Here is a 23,076-nt window from a genome sequence, read left to right as displayed (position 1 = left end):
ATCGTCTTAGAGAAATAAATTTCGTGTGAGCCAGCCGCATTAAAATAATGATCAGCCACGGCTGAGGTATTGGTCCTACCTTGATCAAATCTGCCTTGTGTTCACGAACACGGTCCGAGACATGTCGCTTAGTTTCCCCAATGTAACCACTGCCGCAGGCACAGCTTAGTTTGTCGACGCCGGGGTATTGCATGTCAGGAATCTTGTCCTTCACAGATGGGATCAGATCACTAATTTAATGTCCTGTGTTAAATCGGACCTGGATCTTGTGTTTGTTCATGATTTTGGAAATATTTTTGGTTACCCCTGCTATGTATGGCAAGGTGATGGTTTTGATTGGATCCTCAGATGGCTCCTTACTCACGGTCGGGGTGATGGCTTTGCGGATTGTGTAGTCGGAGTATCCATTCGCCTTGATGGCTTGGTGTACGTGTTTGAGTTCACTGGTTAGGTGTTCATGGTCGGAGATACATTGAGCTCTATGGTGTCGCAATTTGATGAGGGACTTCTGGGATGGATGGTGGTGGGAATCAGGTTTTAGGTATGCGTCATTATGGGCTACTTTCCTGTAGACAGAATGGCCCATTGAGCCATCTGGTCTCTTTTTGATTAGGACATCTAAGATATTCGTCAATAACACTGGATTGAAAATGAACATTGTGTAATAGGCGACGCTTCGGGCAATGACCCTTCACACAACATACACAGAGAGACCAGAGGTAAGAGTTATTAAGAGCTGGAGACTGAACCGATAATTCCACTTTTTTTACTAAAGTTTTCAAATCTGTCAATAAACCAAAATATTACAAACACAAACTCACTTGTATTAGCAGCTACATTGTACAACGTTACTGGCACATTGCATAATGGGTCGTAGCCCCATTATCAGCGCCGGGTGAGCAAAATAACAAACTTGCAAATCTGACCCCGACTCGCTCAACTTCCATCACCCCCCGTCATGCGTTCCAGTGTGCGTCACATGGGTCTCTGGGCAGCAGGGGGCAGTGTAACAAAACCCCAACTACAAGTGCTTGCTTATCCGGCCCCGCATTGTGTGGCCAGAGGTAGTGAAGTATGGTCAAATAACCCCGCATGATGGGGGTGGCGTGGGGAGGCTACCGTGCAGTCGTGGATTGACGTGTACACGCAGTCATTTCATAGCTATTGCAAGGAACGCACAGCTGTTGTATACAAATCTTTTTTTTTATTATTACTCCTATAATTGTAAACGCGTAAGAAATAAAATAATAACATACACTAAATCTCGTGTAGAGTTAAATCGCGCCGTTAATTTAAAGTTAAATAAAAACGAGCATGATAAACAGGCAGCCACGTGGTCGACCCCGAGCACTGTACAGTGGGAAATGACGTCACCCGCAGGCACAGTACACGCACTGTATACACGCCGGATATCAGCCATCAGTCGCCCATCATCACCACCATCCCCGTCGCGGTAGTTAAAATAGCACCCCACCAGGCGAGCGATTTTTTCGTGGTTTAGGATCAACTGACCTCTGCCATAGTAACGTGGAGTTTTCACCACTTGGGAGGTCAACCAATGGTAGCTAAGGATGGGCTGAGCCTTGCCACATGATCATGGAATTCCGGTTATTTGGATGGGAGGTAAACATTGGCAACTTGGGGTCGACTGAGTCTTTGCCACGAAAACGTAACAATGCCATCACAATTATGAGGGTTAGTCTTGTTAACCCGAGAAGGGCCGTCTTGTTCAAGAGGGGTGAGCAAGCAATTACAGAGCTGCGCCTTTACACAGACAATCTCACGTCATGTGAATGTGGAACTTCCACACTGGTGTAGGATCGATAACGTTGGGCACCGGTCAACGCCCATTTGAGAACCTTGTTTTATATTTAAAAGCACAATTTGTATTTGTACAGCAGTAGACATCACTGTGGGCCTTGTTACTGCAAACATAACCCCCCCATTTAAACCGTACTGCTCCTTTAAAATGTGCCTCATCAATAAGACGAGAGTTCACTCTTATACCAAGCCTGACTGCACGTGGTTCTATTTTATTATTGCCACATCTGCTCAGTAATTGCTGGTAAATTATGATACATCGAAGAATAGCAATAACGCTCACAATGCACGCATTGAACCGCGGGTGTAAAAAAACTTTTTTTTTCGAATTACATATTCGGATGCGGTGGGCAGAGTAGTGGTTGCAGTGATTAGCGCCCTGGGCTCCGCATCTGGCTATCCCGAGTCGAAGTTCCCGGCCCCTGCGAAAAGCAGTGGATCGAGTGACATTAGAAACAGGCCTGATACCACACCCCCATCACGACGAACCCGTACTGACCAGTGTGGTGAAGTTGTGGTCAAACAACCCCCATTGACCCGCACCGTGTTGCAAGGCCCTCATCCAGAAATTGATTGACACATCCCCGTTAATTTAAGATCCAGAGTTGTACTGGAAACAAGTTTTGCTGGCTGGCGTTGCACATCTGCGTGATGACGTCGTATGCATCCCAACAGCTGCCCCCCCCCACCTCCACTCTGGCCGTGTATCCCGTGCAATTGCCCGGGCAGTGCTAGTGTATTGTACATAGAATTAAAACAAACCATGGTAATGCTTGGTTAGTGATATGACCCATATAAAATTGTAATAACCTCAATGGACTATCACGTGGTTAAATAGAGCACGTTTTAGGTGTACCACGTGTATCACGGGTGAACATACCGCGTCCCGTTCGGGACGACGGGTAAGCCTCCTGTATACTTGTAAAAAAAAAAAAACCCACAAAAATAAGTAAACCCCTCTCAATTTTTTTTTCAACTTAAAAAATAAGTTGTTCCCTATTCATCATTTTCACAATTTTATTGCGATTGTGTTGTCGACGTCACGGCAGCACGAGGCAAGGTGCCCATTTGGAATTCGCAGTTCCGTCCCGTCGTCCCATGTTAGCGAACGGCCTGTTGAAAACCGCAGAACAGCTTCTGAGATCTCTACGACCTTTATCATCCACACACGTGGGGAAATAGTCCCACATGCCCCCCCCCCCCCCGCTGCACAGAAATGTTCATCGCACGGCAGAACCCCCCCCCACCCCCCCCGATATTTTTTATTCGCTCTCGAGCTTGAATTTTTACCATGCTCAGTGGTCTGAATAACCTTAGTAGACATTGATAATGGTTGAGCTATTTAAAGAGCAGACGCTATCATCGTCAGCTACTGGTGGTTAATGGTGGGCCCTTCACTTGAACCCTTGGCACCGTACCTCCACGTTACCAAACAGCCACCCAAAGAAAAGTGCGGTTTTAATTGTTTTTTTGCCATCGGCAATCCTGATCTTTCCACTGCCGGATCGAGGCCTTCCCAAAACCACGGCCCTCTCTCGTGGTCTCATGATATGAGATGGTTTCATTGCTCCATTTTCACAACAGTCGACTTTCTCACGGCCAGCGTTTCGGATCCCTCCCTTTTGGGTGTCACTCTCCCGTTTAGCCTCGGCCACCAGTCAACATTCTGTCGAGTGATATGCCCTGCAAAAGCTCCCTTATCTTTCTTAAGTCAGCATGATGGTTGAAACTTAAGTTTACCTCTCTGAAACACGTGTTGCTATATACATATAACTGACAGTGCTCTGAGCTACACTCAGCGGGGCAGTAGAGGGCTCGAGGGTGGGGAATGTGGGGCTTTCAATGCCGAATCGCAAAAACGCGGTCATGAAAGCCGTTCACAACCGTGGTCAGATACACGCAGAGGTCATAATCCAGGCACACAGCACCTGTTGACAGCCAGCACGCTTGGAACAAGGTGCAGGTGTGGTAGCGTGCATTGGGGTAGTTCAGGTTACCAACAGTGCACACACAATTGGGCTGAAGCCACGCGTCTCCTACAGGGATTCAATGTCGCTTCTACGAAGCTAATGACCCTGTGTGGCTGATCGCTTTATAGTAGAACGAACACGCGACGAATAAAACCTGCAAACACTTACGGTGGTTTAGTGTTAATGACGCAATGAGCAAGTTGATTAAATGTTATAGCTGGAAGTCATTGCAACGTGGGCTGAGAACGCCTCCGAGGAACAGCCTACTAACATGTTTTTTAAGTAGCTCGTTTTAAAAAGTTACAATCTGCAGAGACGAGTTTTGAAACAGTGCTCTTACGGGGCTTAATGCTGAAACTGCTAAATCATTTTACTCAAAACAAAACCACTGTGGGTGCCTTAACAGACTGCTCGGCAAGCAATGGGGGCAATTGCAGAGTAAAATGTCTAATTCATAATCAACGTTTTTGGGTTTAGATCGCGTTATTTAACAGGACCCTGCGGGGTGGGCTGGTAGGAATAATACTAATACCGGTACAGGGATATCGACCGCACACACACGCACACGCGCACACACGCGCATAAACGTACACACGCACACACACACGCACACACACCGCACGCACACACACATACATGCACGAACGCACACGCACACGTAATGAAGTTGTGTTGCTACGCTTCCAGTTCGCCGTGAATAACGATCCGAAGCCCAATAGCGCCCATTCATCACGCCGCTCGAGTGGGCCGGACACGCACACACGCACGCACACACACGCACACAGTCACACATATACACACACGCACGCACACACAGACACGCACACACACGCGCATACACACGCACACACACGCGCAGGGGGAGCGGGCGGCCATCTTGTCGGACGGACGGACAAACGGACGCGGACGGACGGACGGACAAACGGACGCGGACGGACGGACAAACGGACGCGGACGGACGGACGGACAAACGGACGCGGATGGACGGACAAACGGACGCGGACGGACGGACGGACGCGGACGGACGGACGGACGGACAAACGGTCGGACGATATAATCTATTGGTGGTCTGGTCCACTTCGTTCCTACCAGTATAAATGTGTCGTAACCCTCCACCACCCGACACGGCCAATCAGTAAAAAAAGTGTCACGTTGACAAAAGACAAATTAGTTCACTGCTTTAGCCCACCGGTGTGTTGAAGCGCGAAACCACAACATTTACAATTTGAGTACGACGTTTCGCCGGTAATTGCAACCAGCATCATCGGGCAATTCGCCACAATGGTGTGGCTCTGCTGTGTCTCCCACTCTTATATAGAGCAGCAGCAGGGTGACGTCATCATTAACTCATTAACTCTTCTAACATAACCACAACAACCAGGCACTGATGTTATACGATTGTATCGGCAGTAGTGATAAGCAGTGAAGTCCAGAATCGCAGACGCGTTTACAGAGGTGCGATCGCTTTCTGTAGCTATCTCCTGCCCCTTGATTTGGCAGAATTGTCATTCCTCCACAAGTTCTGTGTTGCCAAAAAGTAACCGTACAGTTTCTTTGCCCTTCCACCCCTCTTTCCACCTCTTTTTCACTGTAATGGGCACGCTTCAAGGCAATGTTTCCTGGAATTAAAATACTTTCCGAAAAACAGACAACAGTGGTGTGGGAAATGGCACACACCACTTCTCACTAGTTCCTGTTTAAAAACAGACTAAACGCGGCACCGCCCGGTAACACGAGTTGAACTCGCCAGTGGTGGAGCGGCGAGCGCCAGAACACGGAAGCCATGCTGCTGCCACACCGCGTCAGCGCTCCTCGCCCTCTCACACCACCTTGCCCAGCGCCCTCATCAGAGCTTCGGCCGAGACCTCCTCACCAGCACCGCCGCCATCCACGGGCCCCTCCATCGCGCTTGCGTCCCCCAACGTTTCTGTCTCGTTCGTACCACGCCCCGCGCCCGCCTTGGTGTCGGCGGTGTCGGCGGTGGCATCGCCGGCGTCATGTTCTGCCTGCACCATCACCAAGACCTGCTCTACGTTGGACGTGTCCATGGCCGCGGTGGTGGCAGTGACGACGGAGGTCGCGGGGGCTGCGGCACTAACAGCCACTGCCTGCGCGCTGGCGGCGAAACTCTGCTGGATGTGCTGGTGGTGCTTGATCTGCTTGATGGTGTTCTTGAGCGCCTGGCGCTTGTTGCAAAACCAGATGCGCACGACCTCGCGGTCGTAGCCCAGCTGCTCGGCGATCTGCGTCATCTCGGCGCTCGTCGGGTGCATGCCCACGTCGAAGTGCGTGTTGAGGATGGCGAGCGCCTCCTGCGTGAAGGACGTGCGCCGCTTGCGCCGCTTGGACGGCTCGCTGCCGATGAAGTCGGTGAGCGTATGCGTGCCCATGCGGTGCCGCGCCTCCGCCTCGCCCATCCAACGCTCCAGGATGGGGCGCATCTTCTGCGCGCTCTTGGGCGTCAGGTCCAGCTTCTCAAACCTGCCGAGGGATCAGCGGGCGGGATAGGCACCCGAGAATAGTTTTTTGCAAGTTATTATCTAACACGAGTGATGTACACGGTTCAGAAACGTGGTCATTAACAAAACAAGTCGTGACAAAAACGAAAAATGTTTTGGAATTACATTGAGAAATGGAAAAGAGGAACAAATGGATTAGAGAACTGCCGTGTAGCCAAGCCACACATCCATTATGAATATAAATGCCTAAACTTACATCCATAGAGTAGAAGGGCTATGGAGATTAGGAGCAGAATACTCTTTGGTTTTTTCGTTAAAGTCACGTAGGTAAAAATAAAATAAATGAAAACTAAATTAAATCACGACGTTTCGGGCGTAAGACAAGCATCCTTCTTCAGGTGGGGACAACGTAGCGAAAGCACAACCGCTTAAGTGTGTCTAAGAGATGGCTGTGACGAGGAATTATATAGTCGCGGGGGATGGAGGGAGGGGAGGGGCCATGGTGAGTGTGTGGGCGGGCTGTGGCTGGGAGGCAACGATGTGAGGAACGGGGTGGGCGCTTGGAGGCAACGTATGGAGTTCAAACTGAAGCTTTGTGATGCAGGGGGCGGAAGTAGATAAAGCTAAGAATGATGGTGAGATGGAAGGATGTGGTGGAGTGAGATTTGAGGACAGTGGATGTCCTCACGAGGAGAAGCACATCCCGTGCAATAATGGCACTTCTGGCTTCATGTCGACATTCATGATTCGCAAAACCAAAACGTCTAATGCCACATGTGGAAGAACGTTACATTGCATAACTGTGAGTGATGTTATCTACTCGAGGAAGGGCTTCATCTGGAAGCGGATTGATCATGGACGACGATGATATTAAAGCATAAAAAAAGCAATGAAACATTTAAACCTCCCTTTCATGTTTATCGACGACTATAAACGTTTGCATGGCCAAAAATGACTAAACGAGACGGCGAGCGCTCCTGGTTTTCGCCGCGTACCTGCAGATGGCCGACTGGCTGTAGGCGGGCCCCTCGGCGGCGCTCAGCGCTTGCCCCACCTGCGTCTGCGTGAGGCCCAGCGCCAGGCGGCGCAGCTTGAACACCTTGGCGAACTCGCGGATCTCTTCCAGGTCCACGGCCTCGCTCAGGTCCAGAACTCCGCCGCCGCTAGCGCCGCCGCCGCCGGCACCGCAGGCGCCGCTGCCGAGGCCGACGCCACTGCCCGGGCGCTCTTCCGCTGATGCAGAAACCGACGTTCGCAGGATACCCAGAAAACACCCCCATTTAATGCCTGAAGCACAACGCCGTTTCTTATTCTTTACATTTGGCTGTCAGAATTTTACGTCCGATTTACCGTCTGAAGCTCAAACGATGGGAATTGGCACGTTGAAACGCTTGTACACGTGACCAATTCAAGTTGTTTGGCCATTGTCGGGCGGCGGAGGGTCTTGGCTAGATCGTTACGTGGCCTGATCCGAAAAACTGATGATGAACCAACTCATTATGCATTGCTACAGAGAATATTAAGTAAGAGAATACAGAAGGACAATGCCTTTCTGTGTTTCCACATATATAAAATAGTTAATCAAACCAATATCAAGCAAGATTTCTGTCATGAAGCTAACTTCAACCTAATTTAAAATCAATATAATTTATAGCCGAGGTGGAGTGGTGGCACAACAGGTTGGCGCACTTCGCTTTAAGCCTCTAAAACGGAGTTCCCGGCCGCGGCTAACACCAGTGGCGAGTGACATCTGAACTGGTCCTGAGGCGCCATAACTTCACCCGTCCACACTGACCAGCATGGTGAAGTATGGTCAAAGAACTTCCTTGAATGACCCGGTGTGGAGAAGCCTTCGTCCAGCAGTGGATTGACACAAGGCTGTACAAAACATCGGGGGATGAAGGGCCCCGAGTTCACCCGCAACCGGGATTTGAACTCCCATCGTTGATATTGGGGCGGCAGGGTGGCACAGTGGTAACACTCGTGCCTCACAGCAACAAGGCCCTGGGTTTGATTCTTAACTGAAAAATAAGTCTCATACCTCAGTTTTATTTATATATTTTCTTAAGCGATTTGTTTTCATCTTCTTGGTTCTTTCGGTAAAGTCACGTAACATCGTGAGAATTGTATTTTATGTTTTAATTTTATTATTTTATTATTTCCCTTCTACGTGACTTTACCGAAAGAACCCCCTGCAGTCATGAAAGCTTTACATCGATTTGTTTTCCTTTCCTATATCTTGGACTCCAATCGTGTTTTTTGTATTGCTGTCTCGGGTGTGGACCAATCAATTTCAAGGACAGTGCATACATTATCAGAGTTGTGTTTTTTGTTTGCATTCCGAACGCAGGTATTGTGGTCAATGCAAACATGACTCCTTGTAAAAAAGGTGTCAGTTTTGTTGCCAGATAAAAGGGTAAAAAAACAATTATCACCAGGTGAGGTAGTTAACATCTCGCCACCGTGGAGGAGAGTAGAGTGAGATGAGAGGGGAGAGTTGGAAGAATGCAGTAAAAGCAAAATGTCAAGATGTGCACCAACCGGCAGAGAGGTTCACGCTGATGACTGCTGGCGCCCCCTGGCCAGCCGTCTGGGTGGGGGTGATTCCGTTGGGCTGCGCAAGGAGCAAGCTGCACTGCGCCGTCTGCAGGGATGGGGCAGCGGGGGTGGTGTAGGGGAGGTTTCCACATGGGAGACAATGATGTCTGGTCACCATCACCGTGTCTACCGGTCTCCACTGGTGAAATATGAATCAAGCTCTTACACATTATTCATCCATGCAAAGATTGACCACCCACAACGTTGGGATGAATTAGTTTCAAGAATATATTATTTTGTCCCTGTCTGTCTGTCCTGTCTCCTCTGTACTGTTTCTAATGTAAACCTCTTTTATATGATTGTTTAGTTTTTACTACCTGTTCCATGTGTACCATCTCGTCGGGGAAGCCTTCATCCAGTAGATGATTGACAAAATACGGTTAACTATAATTTTTTAGTATCTAGCAGATAAAACACACACGAATGCATGCGAGCGCGATTCACCGTGGCGTCGTTTGACCATAAGACTCCGCTGGCGTTTCTGTTGCCGTCACTTGAAAGCGCAATCGTCAGCAAGTTACCGCTCATTGGCACGCTGCGAGATAAATATCCCCACCCCTGCCCGCAATGGACCCGACATCCGCTACCTGCTTGCTGCGCTTGAGTATAGGGACGTTCCTAATGGCCTTGGCCGGCTTCTCCGCCGCGCCAACCGGCGACGCCGTGACAATCTTCAGAGGCGACGTCACGCTCGCGCAGCCGCCCGCCTTCTGCGCCACCTTTACCGGCGACAGGGCTATCTGCGTCGGCGAGCTCACACCCTCCAGCAGCTGCTCGCCCGCCGTTATCAACTGGTTGCCGACGACGCTGTACTTCGGCGTCGCCACCTGGTTGCTTGCGGGCGCCGGCGTGGAGTTGGCGGCGGCCGTGGTGGCATAGAGCTGTCCGCCGGGGTCCATGGGGAGGAAGTGAGACGTGGGCTGTATCAGCTGAGTGCCGGGACCGGCGATGGGCATGAGCTGGTTGCCGATGAGGACGCCGACCACCTGACCCTGGGCGTTGGTGACGATCTGCGGCGTGGCCGTCTGCAGTTGGCAGGGTGCTGGCGGTGCCGGCACCGGCTGTGGGGTCGTCTGGGGAGGCAAGCTCATGAGCGGGATGATGCTCACTGCTTGCTGCAAAGAGACAAAGATCCCCGTGCAGTCGTTACGAATAAACCAATCTTTATTTGCATAGCGAAGTTCGCATCAGTAAAGGTGTCTCAGAGTCCTTCACATAAAATACATTTACATGAATGCTCAATAGTTTGTGAAATACAAGACTTTTAGTTTAAAATAAAGCAATGTATCCCAGGTATTCAAATTTAAAACTCATAAAATATCCGTAGTAGTTTCATGCCCAAGCTTTTGTTATTAACCCTCCACCACTCAAAAAGATTGACATGTTTACGAAGATATTAAGTAAACGCCATTTATGAAATGGATTTCTTTGCAGTTGTGTGAAATAATTGACGTTAAAAGTAGCCAGGTCCAATTTACAAATGGAAATGACTCATTCTCTGGTAGTTGGTTACGTCACGGCTAGTACCTGAGTACAGCCGGATGCAGCAGCCTCTCACTCGAAGCACGAATTCTCTCCCTGGTGAAGTGCAAGAGCAATCTGAGCGAAACGTCGCCATACGTCGACGTCGAATTCAGTCAAGGAAAGTCATAAGCCAACAGCGAGAAGGAGCTTCAAATCGGTCAGAATTTGATCGTCAATAGATCGGCCACGTAAAAATAATAATGACGTCTTTGTAAACGTGGCAATCTTGTCGGGTGAACAAGAATGTGGGCATAAAACTACTGTGGCAGAACCCAAAAAACAAACTTGAATCATTGCACTGGCTAGGAAAACCTTCGTTTTGAATGAATAATTTATAATTAACAGACTTGGGGAAAATGCTGCTGACGCATACTGCATGCACAAGGGAGTGGTCTGGCCCATACTACACCCGGCTGCCTTTGTCTCTCCAGTGCTGATGTTTGTAGACCACACAAAGTACACGTTGGGCTGAATTGATGAGGCGAGGCCCAGGACCGATTCTGATATTACTCGCCGCTGATATTATCCCGGCATCACAAATGTCAGATTTACAATGCGCACAAAATTCACGCGACGAGTCACGAACACAAGTCAGACACGCGAGATGGGAGATGGTGGTGGCCTGCAGAGGCGTTCAACCAGCAGCGGACTGACCATGGCTGGTGATGATGAAGTCTCCTCTGAGCACAATATCCACCTGCTATGCAAGTCCACTTACTTGTAGGGGGCCTGTGCGGCTGGCGGTGGGCAGTGCTGGGCCCTTTTGCGCAGTCTGCTTGGGGCAGGCCTGCTGTGCCATCACCTGTTGCACGGCTTGCACCTGTTGAACAGCTTGCACTTGCTGCACTTGCTGCACATGCTGCACATGCTGCACTTGCTGCACTTGCTGCACATGCTGCACCTGCTGCATTTGTTGCACCTGATGGAACTGTTGCACCTGCTGCATCTGCTGCACCTGCTGCATCTGCGAGCCGACGATGGTCGGAGCTGTAGTGGCGACAACGAACAGCAGATGGCGTTGGGAGACAGCCGAGAGGAGTAACTTGACATCAATGATAATCGTCCCGCTAGCAGCGGCGCATGCCCGTAATCCCTTATTGTGGAAGCCCCCGGTTGTGCGTATGTAAGTTAAACTTATTTCGCAACCGTACGTAGCTAACCGTGCTAATCAAATGGCGGATCATGTGCGCGTTTGTGAAACTCCCATACGTGTTGGGCAGCGAAGTGGCCAGCATGTGGCAGCAGAGCAAGTAGATTTGTGCAACCCATCCAACTGTGTGACGTCAATTGCTCTGGCTTTCCACGGTTCCCTCTCGCATTTGAAACACTCGCTCATTGAATTGTCCAAACATCCCAGTGTAAGGACTATAACAGACATCTTCAGATTCAGTCTTGCCTCAATAAACGAAAGGAGTTATTAAATATAATGAACAAACCTTTCAGTCCAATGCTGGACAAAGGCTTCTCCACACCATGTTGGTCATGGGGGTTGACCATACTTCACCATGCTGGTGAAGGGGGGCGGGGGCAGTGAGGTGGGGTTCCCAGGACGAGCTCAGATGTCCCTTGCCATTGACGTGAGCCGTGGCTTGGAATTTAACTCAGTTTGTTGGCTTTGTAGCGCAGTGCACGAACCACTACCCCACGACATTCTAATCTTTACCCGTAGAAACGTACGTTTTTTGACCCAATTACCCATCACAGTGTTTATTTAAGTAACCAGAATTGCGGCGGGCCTTACTATAGCTCCTGCCTACAAAAGAAATCAGGACTCTATTATACGTAGGGTGTGTAGTTATATTTGCCTACAAAATAAAAAAAAAACATTTTGGGGGCGGTCGACAATTTTTGGATAAACTTTGTACCCCGACATCTGTCGAGGGGTCCACTTTCTATAGCTTTTTGATTCAGGCCTTCTGAAAGGCTCTTGTAATTTAGTTGACGGGCAAAAGGACGGACAAACGGAACGCCGGGCTTTTATAATAAAGGACTCTTTTTTACTCAGAGTAACCAGGGACGTTTGGTTTTGATTGCATATACCTGTAATTTTTTACCTACGTCACAAAATCTGTAATGAAATGGTTCCCTGTGGTAATCTCAATGAGTGGTTGTCCCATCTGGTGGACAAAGCTTGATTTTCAAGAACCCAATGTAAATAATTGATCGGTCAGTTGAGGATGAACCCTAATCGGGCTTCAGGGTTCTTGATAGTTTTAAAGATAAAAGCAGCTTAGCAAAATAACTAAATCACCCTGTACGTAGGATGGGCTTGTACCAGCTTGTTGGACAACGGACTGAATTGAGTTATCTAAACAACAAAAACAAACGCACGCACCCTGCAGCGTTTGTAGGGGCAGCACCACCAGCCCCCCTCCCCCACCCGTTGTCATCCCCAGCGTCTGAATCCCGGCCAGATTCAGCGCACTGGCCGCCAAACCGCCGGCGTTGCCGGTGCCCATCAAGGCACCCTGAACACCGGATCCCCCGGCACCCAGCAGCTGCCACCACATGGGTGCAGCACCACCGCCGCCACTCGTGCCGCCAACTGCTCCGCCTCCTGCTGTCGCGGCATCGCCGAGCCCCCCGGATGGGAGCGTGAACAGCAGGCTCTGCTGGGAGCCACCCAGCTGCCCTGCCAGGCTGATGGGGATAAGGAAGGGCTGACCTCCAGGCTGGGCCATCATCCCTGCAGACACCGTCTGCCCCAGCGTTTGGCCCAGCGCCTGACTCAAAATTATCTGTCGGCACAAACGCAAACGACGATGGCAGCGAACAATGAAAACGAGTGAGCAACGACCATGTTAAACTATAAAACTAGACTATGTTTTACCAGCTAAGGCCCACTGAGCTATGTAGCTCTTTCTTCAGAAGCGACCTGGTCACAAATGATAGCCCAATGAACTGGCTTATCACGTGGATATTTATAGCAGCCAAATACTCTTAAACACATGTTGATTCTAAATGTGGGGGGGGGGAAACCGGAAGACTCGGAGAAAAACCATGTGACCGCGGGGAGGGAGACATGCAAACTCCAACTAAACAGGTGTCAGGGTCGTGATCGAACCCATGACCTCCTGTATACCAGGCGAGGTAGGTAACATCTCGCCACCACAGCATTACTATGATATCGCTGTGTAGGTGTTTGGGATTGAGCTGTATTGCTCCGTGGCGTGTGCTCGGGTTGTGTATCACACGTTGTTCGGCATGATGCCCGACGTTTCGCTCAATTAACCGGCTTCATGTCATAAAGCTAAGCCGAACAGCCTCAAGAACAGGGCACACCAGCAACACCACCAGCAGCAGCCAGAAATGCTACTCTAATCATTTTTTCCAAAGAAGCTCACATCAGCACGTCGAGCAAAACGTCGGCCATCGTGCCGAATAACGTGCAATACAACCGGTAAACACATCGGAGAGAATTACGATGATTGTAATCCGGACCATGGAAGCCAAGTAGGATTTTCAGCCTGGTTAGTGTTTGGATGGGAGAATACCACACGCTGTACAAGGGACAGAAGGCATCCAGGAGACGGCTGTACAGCAGTAAATTCGGTCATTTATGTTGAGCTATGAATGTTAATCCTCTCTTATGCATGGTAAATTATTCGCTGGGCACTCCGGTTTCCTAACACATACCAAACACTCCTTAAAAGAATTGGCTAAACAATCCCAATGCAGGACCCTTGTGAAAAATAGTTGAGAGTCGATAAATATGTATTGGATTAAGGGCAGTATTATTTATCGTTATGGGTGGTGGCGGGTTTTAACGCCACATTTATATTTACGTGATCTGACCCAAAAAAAATCTCTATTATGGGGATATATCGGTACAACTGTGAGTGTAATTATTTTCTCACCTTGCCAGTAAAAATATAATGAGCTGCAGATTCAGCTGCTTGACAATGTGCAACAGGTGTGATAGCGACCCCCCTTGCAATAATGAGATCAAGTAATTGCGGACCACTGCTGTTCTCAGAAAGTGTAAATTGCAATTAGTCACACCTGACAATTGCGGTTCATGCGCAGTCATTTTTGCATTTAAAGAGGTTAGGGCAACACCTGCAAAAATATTGTGGAAGTTCAGCGTAGGATTACATAAACTTTAAAAGTAATTTTGCGATGGAGATGTAGTGGATAGAGCACTGCACTGTGAACCCAGTCACCTGAATTTAATTCCTTATCACAGTTCACATCAGCAGTGAACGATATCTGAACTGGTCCTGGGTCCTAACTCTCCATCAACTTGCACTGACCAGTACGGTGAATGATAGCACATAAACACACTTGCATAATCGACTTTGTCTAGAGGGGAGGCCTTCACTGTTGGATTGATAAACGGCTGTCTGTTATTTTTCATATTTTTTTCAACAAGCGTGATCAAGATTATAGAGCACCTTGTATCAGGCTAGCAAATAAACCGCGGGAGCAACTGAACCGGAACAACACATGCTCAAGCACATTGGTCTCCGTTACTGATGGTGACTCAACACACACCCGCCAAGTAATCTCCTTAAGACAAGGTTGTCCCAAGGGAGGATCTTACTCGTGATTGTCGCCATACAATCACTGGCAAACTCGCCTGGTGAGACAGAAACACACAGGCGGGTCCAAAAATGTGATGATCCCGTGTTTAAACTTACAACGTGTTGCGACAAGTGCTGTTGGGGAGCACCGCACACGATGAGGTGAAATGTGGCCAGCATTGCAACCAACACTAATGAATAGACACAGGGATCAAGTACTCATTTAATGCCAAATCAACCTAGAAGAGGGCCAGGAAATGTTTATATATCACTCGCCGCTGATGTTATCCATGGCCAGGAAACGTGCGCAGAATGTGAGGATCATAGTGCACACACGTGAACAGGTGGGCCACCGCTCCCCGTTCTGGGGCACACACATGCACACGGCTGACACGCTCGCCGCTCACACCTGTGTTGCGCCTGCATTTCCAGGCACGTGGTTTGCCTTGCCAATCTCGACGACAGCTCTGGTGGCTTCCTGTAGGTTTCCCTGAGACTCTGCCAAAACACACGTACAAATGCACAATCACCACACTTGCCTCACGTCTCCTACACTTGATGAAAAATGTATACGAGCGCACAGTCCAACTACAGTCGGCAATCTTAAAGCATGTACCAAAGTAACGTCACTGCCTGCTTCGATCATTCGCTGCAAAGAGATTCAGCCTGATGCTGTCCACTGGCTCATCCACGCCACCATGAACGTAGAAACGTCATTGATCACCTTCCCGCCGTACGAGATAACAGGAAGTTAATGCCCCTTGCCGCATGCGTTTATACTATTTTCTGTTGGAAGCAGGCCATGGCATAATATCTCCAAAAAGGAATGGAAATGGATTCGGTCATCACTTAATTCTGAAGAAATTAGAGTTCACCTGTAAAATTTTCCGAGGTCATGCATGGTCTCATTAGCACAGCAGCTTCATGAAGCCATTTCCACTTTAGCGGGTGCTCTGGACTGTGGCATCCCATCACACGTGCTTGCGCAAACAAACCAACAAATTACATTGAAGCGGCTTGAAACCGCATACAAATAAGAGTATTTTTTATTTAATTTTTATCGCTCTCATGAATCAAGACGTAATTATCCCAATAAAAGGAATTCATTCGGTCGTCCACTCATTTGTAATTATCACATTTCCGGCCACTGTTCTGTAATTACCCAGATGCTTACCTCTTAATTGCACAACGAGGACAAACCCATCGCGCACGAAACCCATTAGACAGCCACATCAATAATGGGATAATGATAACAGGGTGAGGCTGGGCAGCAAGGCTCGCCAAAAAGATAGAGTGTAAGAAGATGATGATGAAGATGATGATTTTAATTGAGGCTCAGCTTAAGCTCCACTCAACAAGAGGGAGTGGAGTGTGGCAACGCAGCAGTGAGCAGCATCTTAAGACAGATGCACGGCATACCTCACCTGGCGAATGCATCGCCACATGTCAAGCTACAGCTCGTGCTCGGTTATCCGTGGGTAGATTTATGCGGTTGCGAATTAATCATCCATGCGAATAAATAAATGAAAAATATAAATTAAGGTATTTCACGCTGATGCGTGCCCTATTTATGCACACTCCTAGTAATAGTTACTCATAACTCGTGACTCAATTACTTTAAGAAGCACTACAAACGGATGAGACATTCCATGACTTAACCACCATTCATTCTACAGAGGTAAGCAATAATACGCAAAAATTATTTTATGATTATGCTTCTCTACCCTGAAAAGCCTCACCGAGTCTCAAGACTTTTTTTCAGGAGGGTCCTGCCCAGTTTTCACAGTTTAAGGTGATGTAGTTGTGTGTAATTTCAATGCATTTGCAGGTAATTCTTCAGCATTGGGATGTTTGGCCAATATGAGTTACATTATGTGTGTTTTTAGTACTGTATGTGTTTTTTTATCAGCTACTTTGTGTTCTACATTATCAGTGATTTTTTTAATCAGGGAAATCCCTCCGTCTTCACCCTGGAAATGTGAGTTGACTACCTCATATCCAGACCTTGCAACAAAATTATTTGCAGAAGCCAACCAAGCTGCATAATTGTGAAACTATCCTGTTTAAAAGTAGAGTTAGCTTTAAGGTTTCCACTTGTCCTGGTTTTCCCAGTACGTCCTCATATTAATGTGGCTGTCCTAGACAATCTATAATTGTTCCCAAGACATTGAATATCCCACTTTTTGTCAGCTGCATAATAATGCACCACTCAAGACAACGCATTTAAATGTAGTTCTGCCCTCGTTTGGTATTGTGAGGTATTCTTCTTCCCATGACACGTCCCGTTTTTACCCCCCTCCAAAGTGGAAACCCTAGTTGGCTTACAAGTGCATTGTCGTAAGAGCTTCCATACCTTCTTTACTCATCAACATCGTCGTGTCTCCGCCGTCCACTGGACCGTGCGCTTCCTCCGTCTCGATGGCGCCCGCCTCCTCCTCGACCACCTCCATGGTCATGTCCCCTGCGTCCTTCTCGCCGTCCGTCACGTCGTCCCCAAACGTCTGAGCCACGGGGTCCGACTGATCTCCGCACATCAGCACCTCCTGCCAGGGTCACCGAGTGTCACTTTCACTACGCGAGAAGTTTGGCAAAGAGCAATGGCGAAATATCAAAGCGTATATTGTACTCCTGCCATCAGCATGCCATGTGAATGTAACACGAAAGCTTTCGCGACCAATATTATCCATGATAAATGTGTTTTTTAGGTTAGATCGCGAAAATATAAATGTGTCGCTAAACCCACCACCACCCGACACAGCCAATTAGTAAGGTTCGTCACGTAAACAAAACGTGCTAATTAGTTACTACAGTATTCTTTGGGTCTTTTGGTAAAGCCACGTAGATAGGTTCAAATTAATAAAATAAAATAAACAAAAAACTACGACGTTTCGATCACAACACACGTGATCGTCATCAGGAGTAAAAAAAGAGGGGGAAAACTGATTAAGGCAGTCTGTTTTAAAGGTTTAAAATGGGTGTAGCCCAAGGCATATAAACGAAGGGGGGGGGCTAGTGATGTTAATGTAATAAATTAGCATGTTAATGTAAGATCGGAGAGTTTTAAATAGATTAAAGGGGGGTTAATGTAGTCATATAAATTACAATGGATCACGTTAATCTGAGAATATGCAGACGAGGTGGCCGAGTGGTTAAGGCGATGGAGTGCTAATCTACTGTACTCTGCACGTCCAGGGGTCTGAATCCAACCTTCGACGACAATTTTTGGGGAGGTCAAGTGGCCCAGCAACACTCACTACTCGCTGCCGAGCTTTGGAGATTAAATCTGACTGGCCGCCCTAGTTATTAATGAGGGTATATTACCCGTAAAATATGGACCATCTGCTTCACGGTGGACAATAGAGATCTCGTGAAGTCATTGTGTGCTGGCGTCACGATCCAAATTTACCAAATTACCTGCAAATTAATAAAATTTGGATTACACAGCAACATCGCCCCCACTGTAATACTACTGCTGACTGTGAAACATAGCAACTTCGCGACAGCCTTAAGCTATAAGAATGTTGCAAATACCGATTGTATGAAAAATGTTTTTATCAATTGTGCGCGGACACTCACCCGCCCACCATGATCGGCTATGGTGACACCTGCAAGCAGCTCCATTGTCAGACTGAGGCCCCACTGTTTGCTGAGGCCACCAAGCAGACTCCCTGTACACCAGACAAACAAACACAACCTCGGTGTTATTAACACAGTAATACACAGGCAAGGGCCTCGGAGGAAATAGGGTTCACGGACGACGGTTGGAGCAGCATCACCAATATATCACGGAACATTTTACATCAGTCTATGGGTCTTCTGGACTAGTGCTTCTAGGCAGCATCCAAGTCTGAATTGGTTTCGGCTTGTTGAGGTTCATCAACAGTGTGGTTGCAGACTCTTAGGATTAGTACCTTCGCGCGTACGCTACTGAGCCGGTTTTGACTTGTTGTTTTGCCTCACATGCCTGCTTATTATGCTGTGGCATTATATTTTACACCCACCTTTGAATGTCATGTAGATGTTGTAGACACTGAGTTTACATTGCTTTTTCATTTGCAATGATCCATATTCGCCAATGCGATGTTCCAAATGTTATCCATAATCGAGGTGTTGTGTGTTAGATCACGTAAATATAATTGTGTTGTTAAATCCGCCACCACCCGACAGCCAATTAGTCAGGTTTGTCACGTAAACAAAACATGCCAATTCGCTACTAGTACAGCACATCGGTGTGTTGGAGAGTAAAGCCACAACATTTACAATTCCTCTTTCGGTCTAAGAGGGATAAATGTGATGCTGTCACTTGTGAGCCAATCAGGTGCGAAGGTCAGAAGGGGGGGGGGGGGTTAATGTATGCATATAAATTACAATGCATATCCTTTACTGGTTGGGTTATTCATATGGTAATCCATTTACATAATGTACATGCACACCGCGCATGCGCGATGTACATACATTATGCATGCACATCATGCATGCACGCCATACATGCACATCCTACCGTTTTTGGGTGCAAGAAATCACAATACCTGTTATTGTCTGCTCACAGCTAATGCAGTTAAACAGTGTATTACTTGATAATTCGCTTCCAAGAAGCAATAAGCCTGTAGCTATCAGAATGGTAAAAAAAAATTTCTCTAAATGGCATTGCCCCCCCCCCGGCCTTCATAACCGATTAGCTAAATGATTGACGTCATCACATTTATCCCTCTCAGAACTAAACAGGAGGATTTCTCCACAATTCTGGCTGTCGCCTGATGATGCTAGTTGTAATTATTGGCGAAACGTCGTACTCGAGTTATAAATGTTGTGGGTATAATCTCCAACACTCCAGTGTGCTGTACTAGTAACAAATTAGCATGTTTTTTTACGTGTCAAACCTTACTCATTGGCTGTGCCGGGTGGTGTCGGGTTTAACGACACATTTATATTTACGCGATATAACCCAACATACCTCTATTATAGATGAGGCTTGTTTTAGTCTGTGCACAGATTGACTTTATTTGACTTGAAATGTAAATTGGGCCCCGACATAACCATTAAAATAATATATTATGGATATTGATTGCGAAAGCCTACGTGTTAAACTTACATATTTGTTTTTTTGGTTAGGCCACGTGGTCGTTTTGTTATTGTCATTAACCCACCTCCATCTAACAAGATTGTCACGTTTACAAAGACATTTATACGTGCCAGAGTTTTGATACAATTCTGACCAATAAAGCTCATTTTCATGACCGAATAACATACGTTTTGCACAAACTGCTTTGAGCTTCACTTGATCGTGAACTTGAAAATCAAATGAGGCTGATCAAATCAATCACGAGATCACGTGCACAGACGGTATTCGCACCACTCCAATCATGCAAGGCTATCACTGAAATGGTGCTACGGTTCACAGACATAGTCTGGGAGCAGTTGTTGCAGTCGAGGGCAATGTTACCGTAAAATCCAAATTGAGTATTTTGCAGGTAAATGTTCACGTTTGCACCCTGACGGCGGCACACAATGGCCTAACTTTTGCGAATGAAGTCAAGGACTTAGCGTCCACTGTAATAAAGTAGACGGCGCGTATTGTTTTGACTATTGCACCCTTGCTGTAATAATTATCAGGGCGGTCGCTGGGTTCTAACCGTGACACACCTGTATAATTTCGCTAGGACATGTCACCGCGCACAGTGAAAGGGGCAGAAGTGTCAATCTCCCAACTTAACATTTCTGAAAAATGGCATTGTGCATCAGTCATAGCTGAAACAAACAAAAATCTGTATATATATATTTTTAAAGACCATTAATAGTCTTGATGTGATCACGAGAACAAATCTCACAGAGCTGCAGTAAATCCCAAATGGGCTCCTCAATTCTCGCAACAACATTGGAGTGGTGGGGGAAGTAATTTGACTAAACACCACTCAACCCCGGCAACTCTTGTCTTAAACAACGTGCAAAGGCACTCAAGTCGTTTTTGTTTCGAATCGGCCTCCGGGGTTTGCCACTTGCAGAATACAGATTTTTTTTTTACTGATATAAATTGTAAGGCATTTGTGCCGCTTGCTAATTGCTGATTGCTTAACACACGCCGCACATGTCGATTCGTTGAAGTGCCAATAAACAAACGCTATCGAAGCCTGTTTCGTCAGATATTGAGAGGAAATTCGTCACTACTGAGCCTTTATATCATAATAACGAGGTCTGTTTCACTCATGAACTGGCAATTTTAAAAATCCAATACAGTGACGTACAATACTGTACTGTGTAGGTAATAGATATATTTAGCCAATAATGATTATATTGCCACATGTTGCGCCTTTATTGCCAACACTACAGCGTTGTAAACTGTGAAACGTATGCAACGGATGAGAATAAATTACTTAAAAACAATGTCTTTAAAAAAAAGTATTCGCTTGTTTTGCGAAGGCGCGAGTTTTACCGAATAAACAATGCGACAGTGCAAAACATCTTGCAGCTGCGCGGATACCAATGCAAACGGTGATATTACATACTGTGGTATACCTTCAGAAATGTCTTAATTTCGTAGAACCATTACATTATTTAACCGTTAATTCTAAATAAACATCACCCAAAATATTCACTTGCTTCTAGGCCGCTCGTTGAGCCATCGGCTCCATAATCCCGCTCAAAAATCCACAAACTTCGATCAAGCTATCAAAACAACACGTGAATCTAAAACACCGCATACAAATGCTCAAATAGCATCGACATTCATAACAAATCGCAAAGCAATTAACAAATATATTCCCCGGGTTGCACGCTACATAAACAAGGCCGGGCCAATTCGTTCTCGCGAGCCCAACCCCCGACCCTTTCCTGAGCACCCCGGCCGGACACGGCGCGCCTCAACGGGCAAGACCACACTTAGCCGTGGGGGTGGGGGTTCGCGGAATCGGCAAAGGCCGGCGCCTTGCCTGACCGCTCCGCCGGAGGATGCTGCTCCAAGAGCGGCAGCGACCGCCAGGCGACGCATGGGGGCCCGAGGAGACCTGGGCCCCATTCTACCGGAAATACGCGGCGGCACAATTAACGTGCCGAGGCGCTTCATACATTGATAAATTATGTTAATAAGATAACAGAATTATCATTTTTCATAAATCCCGACAGCGCGCGCTTTTTTATTTTCGTCTTCTTTACCCCCCCCTCACCCCACCTTGTTGTGTTTCGCCACTCGTCGGTAGCCCCGTTCGATGTCCGCGTGCGGTTTGTTGTTGTTAAATGTCGCTCGCTCTCTTCCCGTCTTCGCTCCTCCGCCGCGTTGGGGTTTTTCTCTCTCTCTCTCCCCCCACTTCTCTCTCAACCACCCCACCTCGATTCGTATTATCTCCTCTTTAAATAGAGCGAGCGAGCGGTTGGGCTACCCCCCACAACACCGCCGCTCATCACTCGAGTGAGCGGGGAGACAGCGTTGAGACGAGACGGGGTGGTTGGTGGTGGTGCTTCCCCGCATCCTGGGAGCTCCACAACTTTTTACCGATAGGGACGACTACGCAATACTTTTTTCTTTATGTGTGAGGATTCATAACCCTAGACTTGAAGCTTTCGCGACTGCAGGAATTCATATTCTATGGGTCTTTCGGTAAAGTCACGTAAATAGGTTCAAAGAAAATAACAAAAACATAAGAAAAAAAACTAAGACGTTTCCATCACAACACAAGCGATCGTCATCAGGAAAAAAAAGAAGGGGAAAGCTGATGAAGAAACTGTTTTAAAGGTTAAAATGGATGTAGCCCATGGGTCATAAAAGAAATGGGCGGGGCTAGTTATGTTAATGTGAGAAATTAGCATGTTAATGTAAGATCGGAGAGCGGCCCCCACGAGGTCGCGAAGGTTGCGATGTTAATGTGATAAATTAGCATGTTAATGGGAGATCGGAGGGTGACCACGACAAGGGCGCAGAGGTGGCTATGTAAATGTGAGAAATTAGCATGTTAATGGTAGATCGCAGAGCAGCAACGTCGAGCTCGGTGGCTGTGTTAGTGTGGAAAATTTAACCTGTTAATGTGAAATCAGAGGGCCGAAAATAACAACTGACATCAGAAGGTGGTTGGATGGGAACGTCACAGCCAGTTATGACTTAAATTGGTTGATACTATCCTTCCAATGATTGCTCAGTTTTTACCCATCTTCTCGATTGAAGTTGTGTCTGTTATGTGTGGATGGCTTCAT

The 23,076-nt window shown here is 47.4% G+C and overlaps 1 protein-coding gene across 4 annotated transcripts; it reads right to left on the bottom strand.

Moving 5' to 3' along the window:
* Positions 1-3,092: 3,092 nt before the first annotated feature.
* LOC144938233 (uncharacterized) lies at positions 3,093-22,345 on the bottom strand. Of its 4 annotated transcripts, none has more exons than XM_078866062.1 (10): positions 22,061-22,345; positions 18,472-18,563; positions 17,249-17,438; positions 15,305-15,393; positions 12,708-13,110; positions 11,091-11,359; positions 9,436-9,963; positions 8,792-8,894; positions 7,246-7,483; positions 3,093-6,272 (listed from the first exon to the last, which is right to left on the bottom strand). In XM_078866062.1, the coding sequence occupies exons 2-10, from the start codon at positions 18,514-18,516 to the stop codon at positions 5,612-5,614; spliced, it is 2,526 nt and encodes an 841-aa protein (XP_078722188.1). In that variant the 5' UTR covers positions 18,517-18,563; positions 22,061-22,345; the 3' UTR covers positions 3,093-5,611. The 4 variants fall into 4 exon arrangements, with proteins under 4 accessions (XP_078722188.1, XP_078722191.1, XP_078722189.1 ...); XM_078866065.1 differs by having other exon boundaries at positions 9,676-9,963; positions 22,061-22,344; XM_078866063.1 differs by lacking the exon at positions 22,061-22,345 and adding an exon at positions 21,822-21,945.
* Positions 22,346-23,076: the final 731 nt, after the last annotated feature.

The sequence above is a fragment of the Lampetra fluviatilis genome, chromosome 21 (genome assembly GCF_964198595.1).
Source record: "Lampetra fluviatilis chromosome 21, kcLamFluv1.1, whole genome shotgun sequence".
In the NCBI taxonomy this organism is placed as follows: domain Eukaryota; kingdom Metazoa; phylum Chordata; class Hyperoartia; order Petromyzontiformes; family Petromyzontidae; genus Lampetra; species Lampetra fluviatilis.
The sequence above is the reverse complement of the archived record's forward strand: the minus strand, read 5'-3'. Positions and strand labels throughout refer to the sequence as shown.

What these genes read in the sequence shown, in the direction of transcription:
- LOC144938233 (XM_078866062.1), bottom strand. Translation starts at nt 18,516, where the DNA reads ATGGAGCTGCTTGCAGGTGTCACCATAGCCGATCATGGTGGGCGG. An exon ending in TAGCCGATCATGGTGGGCGG is followed by an intron (nt 17,439 to 18,471) that starts GTGAGTGTCCGC and finishes TGACCCTGGCAG; the next exon opens with GAGGTGCTGATGTGCGGAGA. An exon ending in AGCCAGTCGGCCATCTGCAG is followed by an intron (nt 6,273 to 7,245) that starts GTACGCGGCGAA and finishes ATCCCTCGGCAG; the next exon opens with GTTTGAGAAGCTGGACCTGA.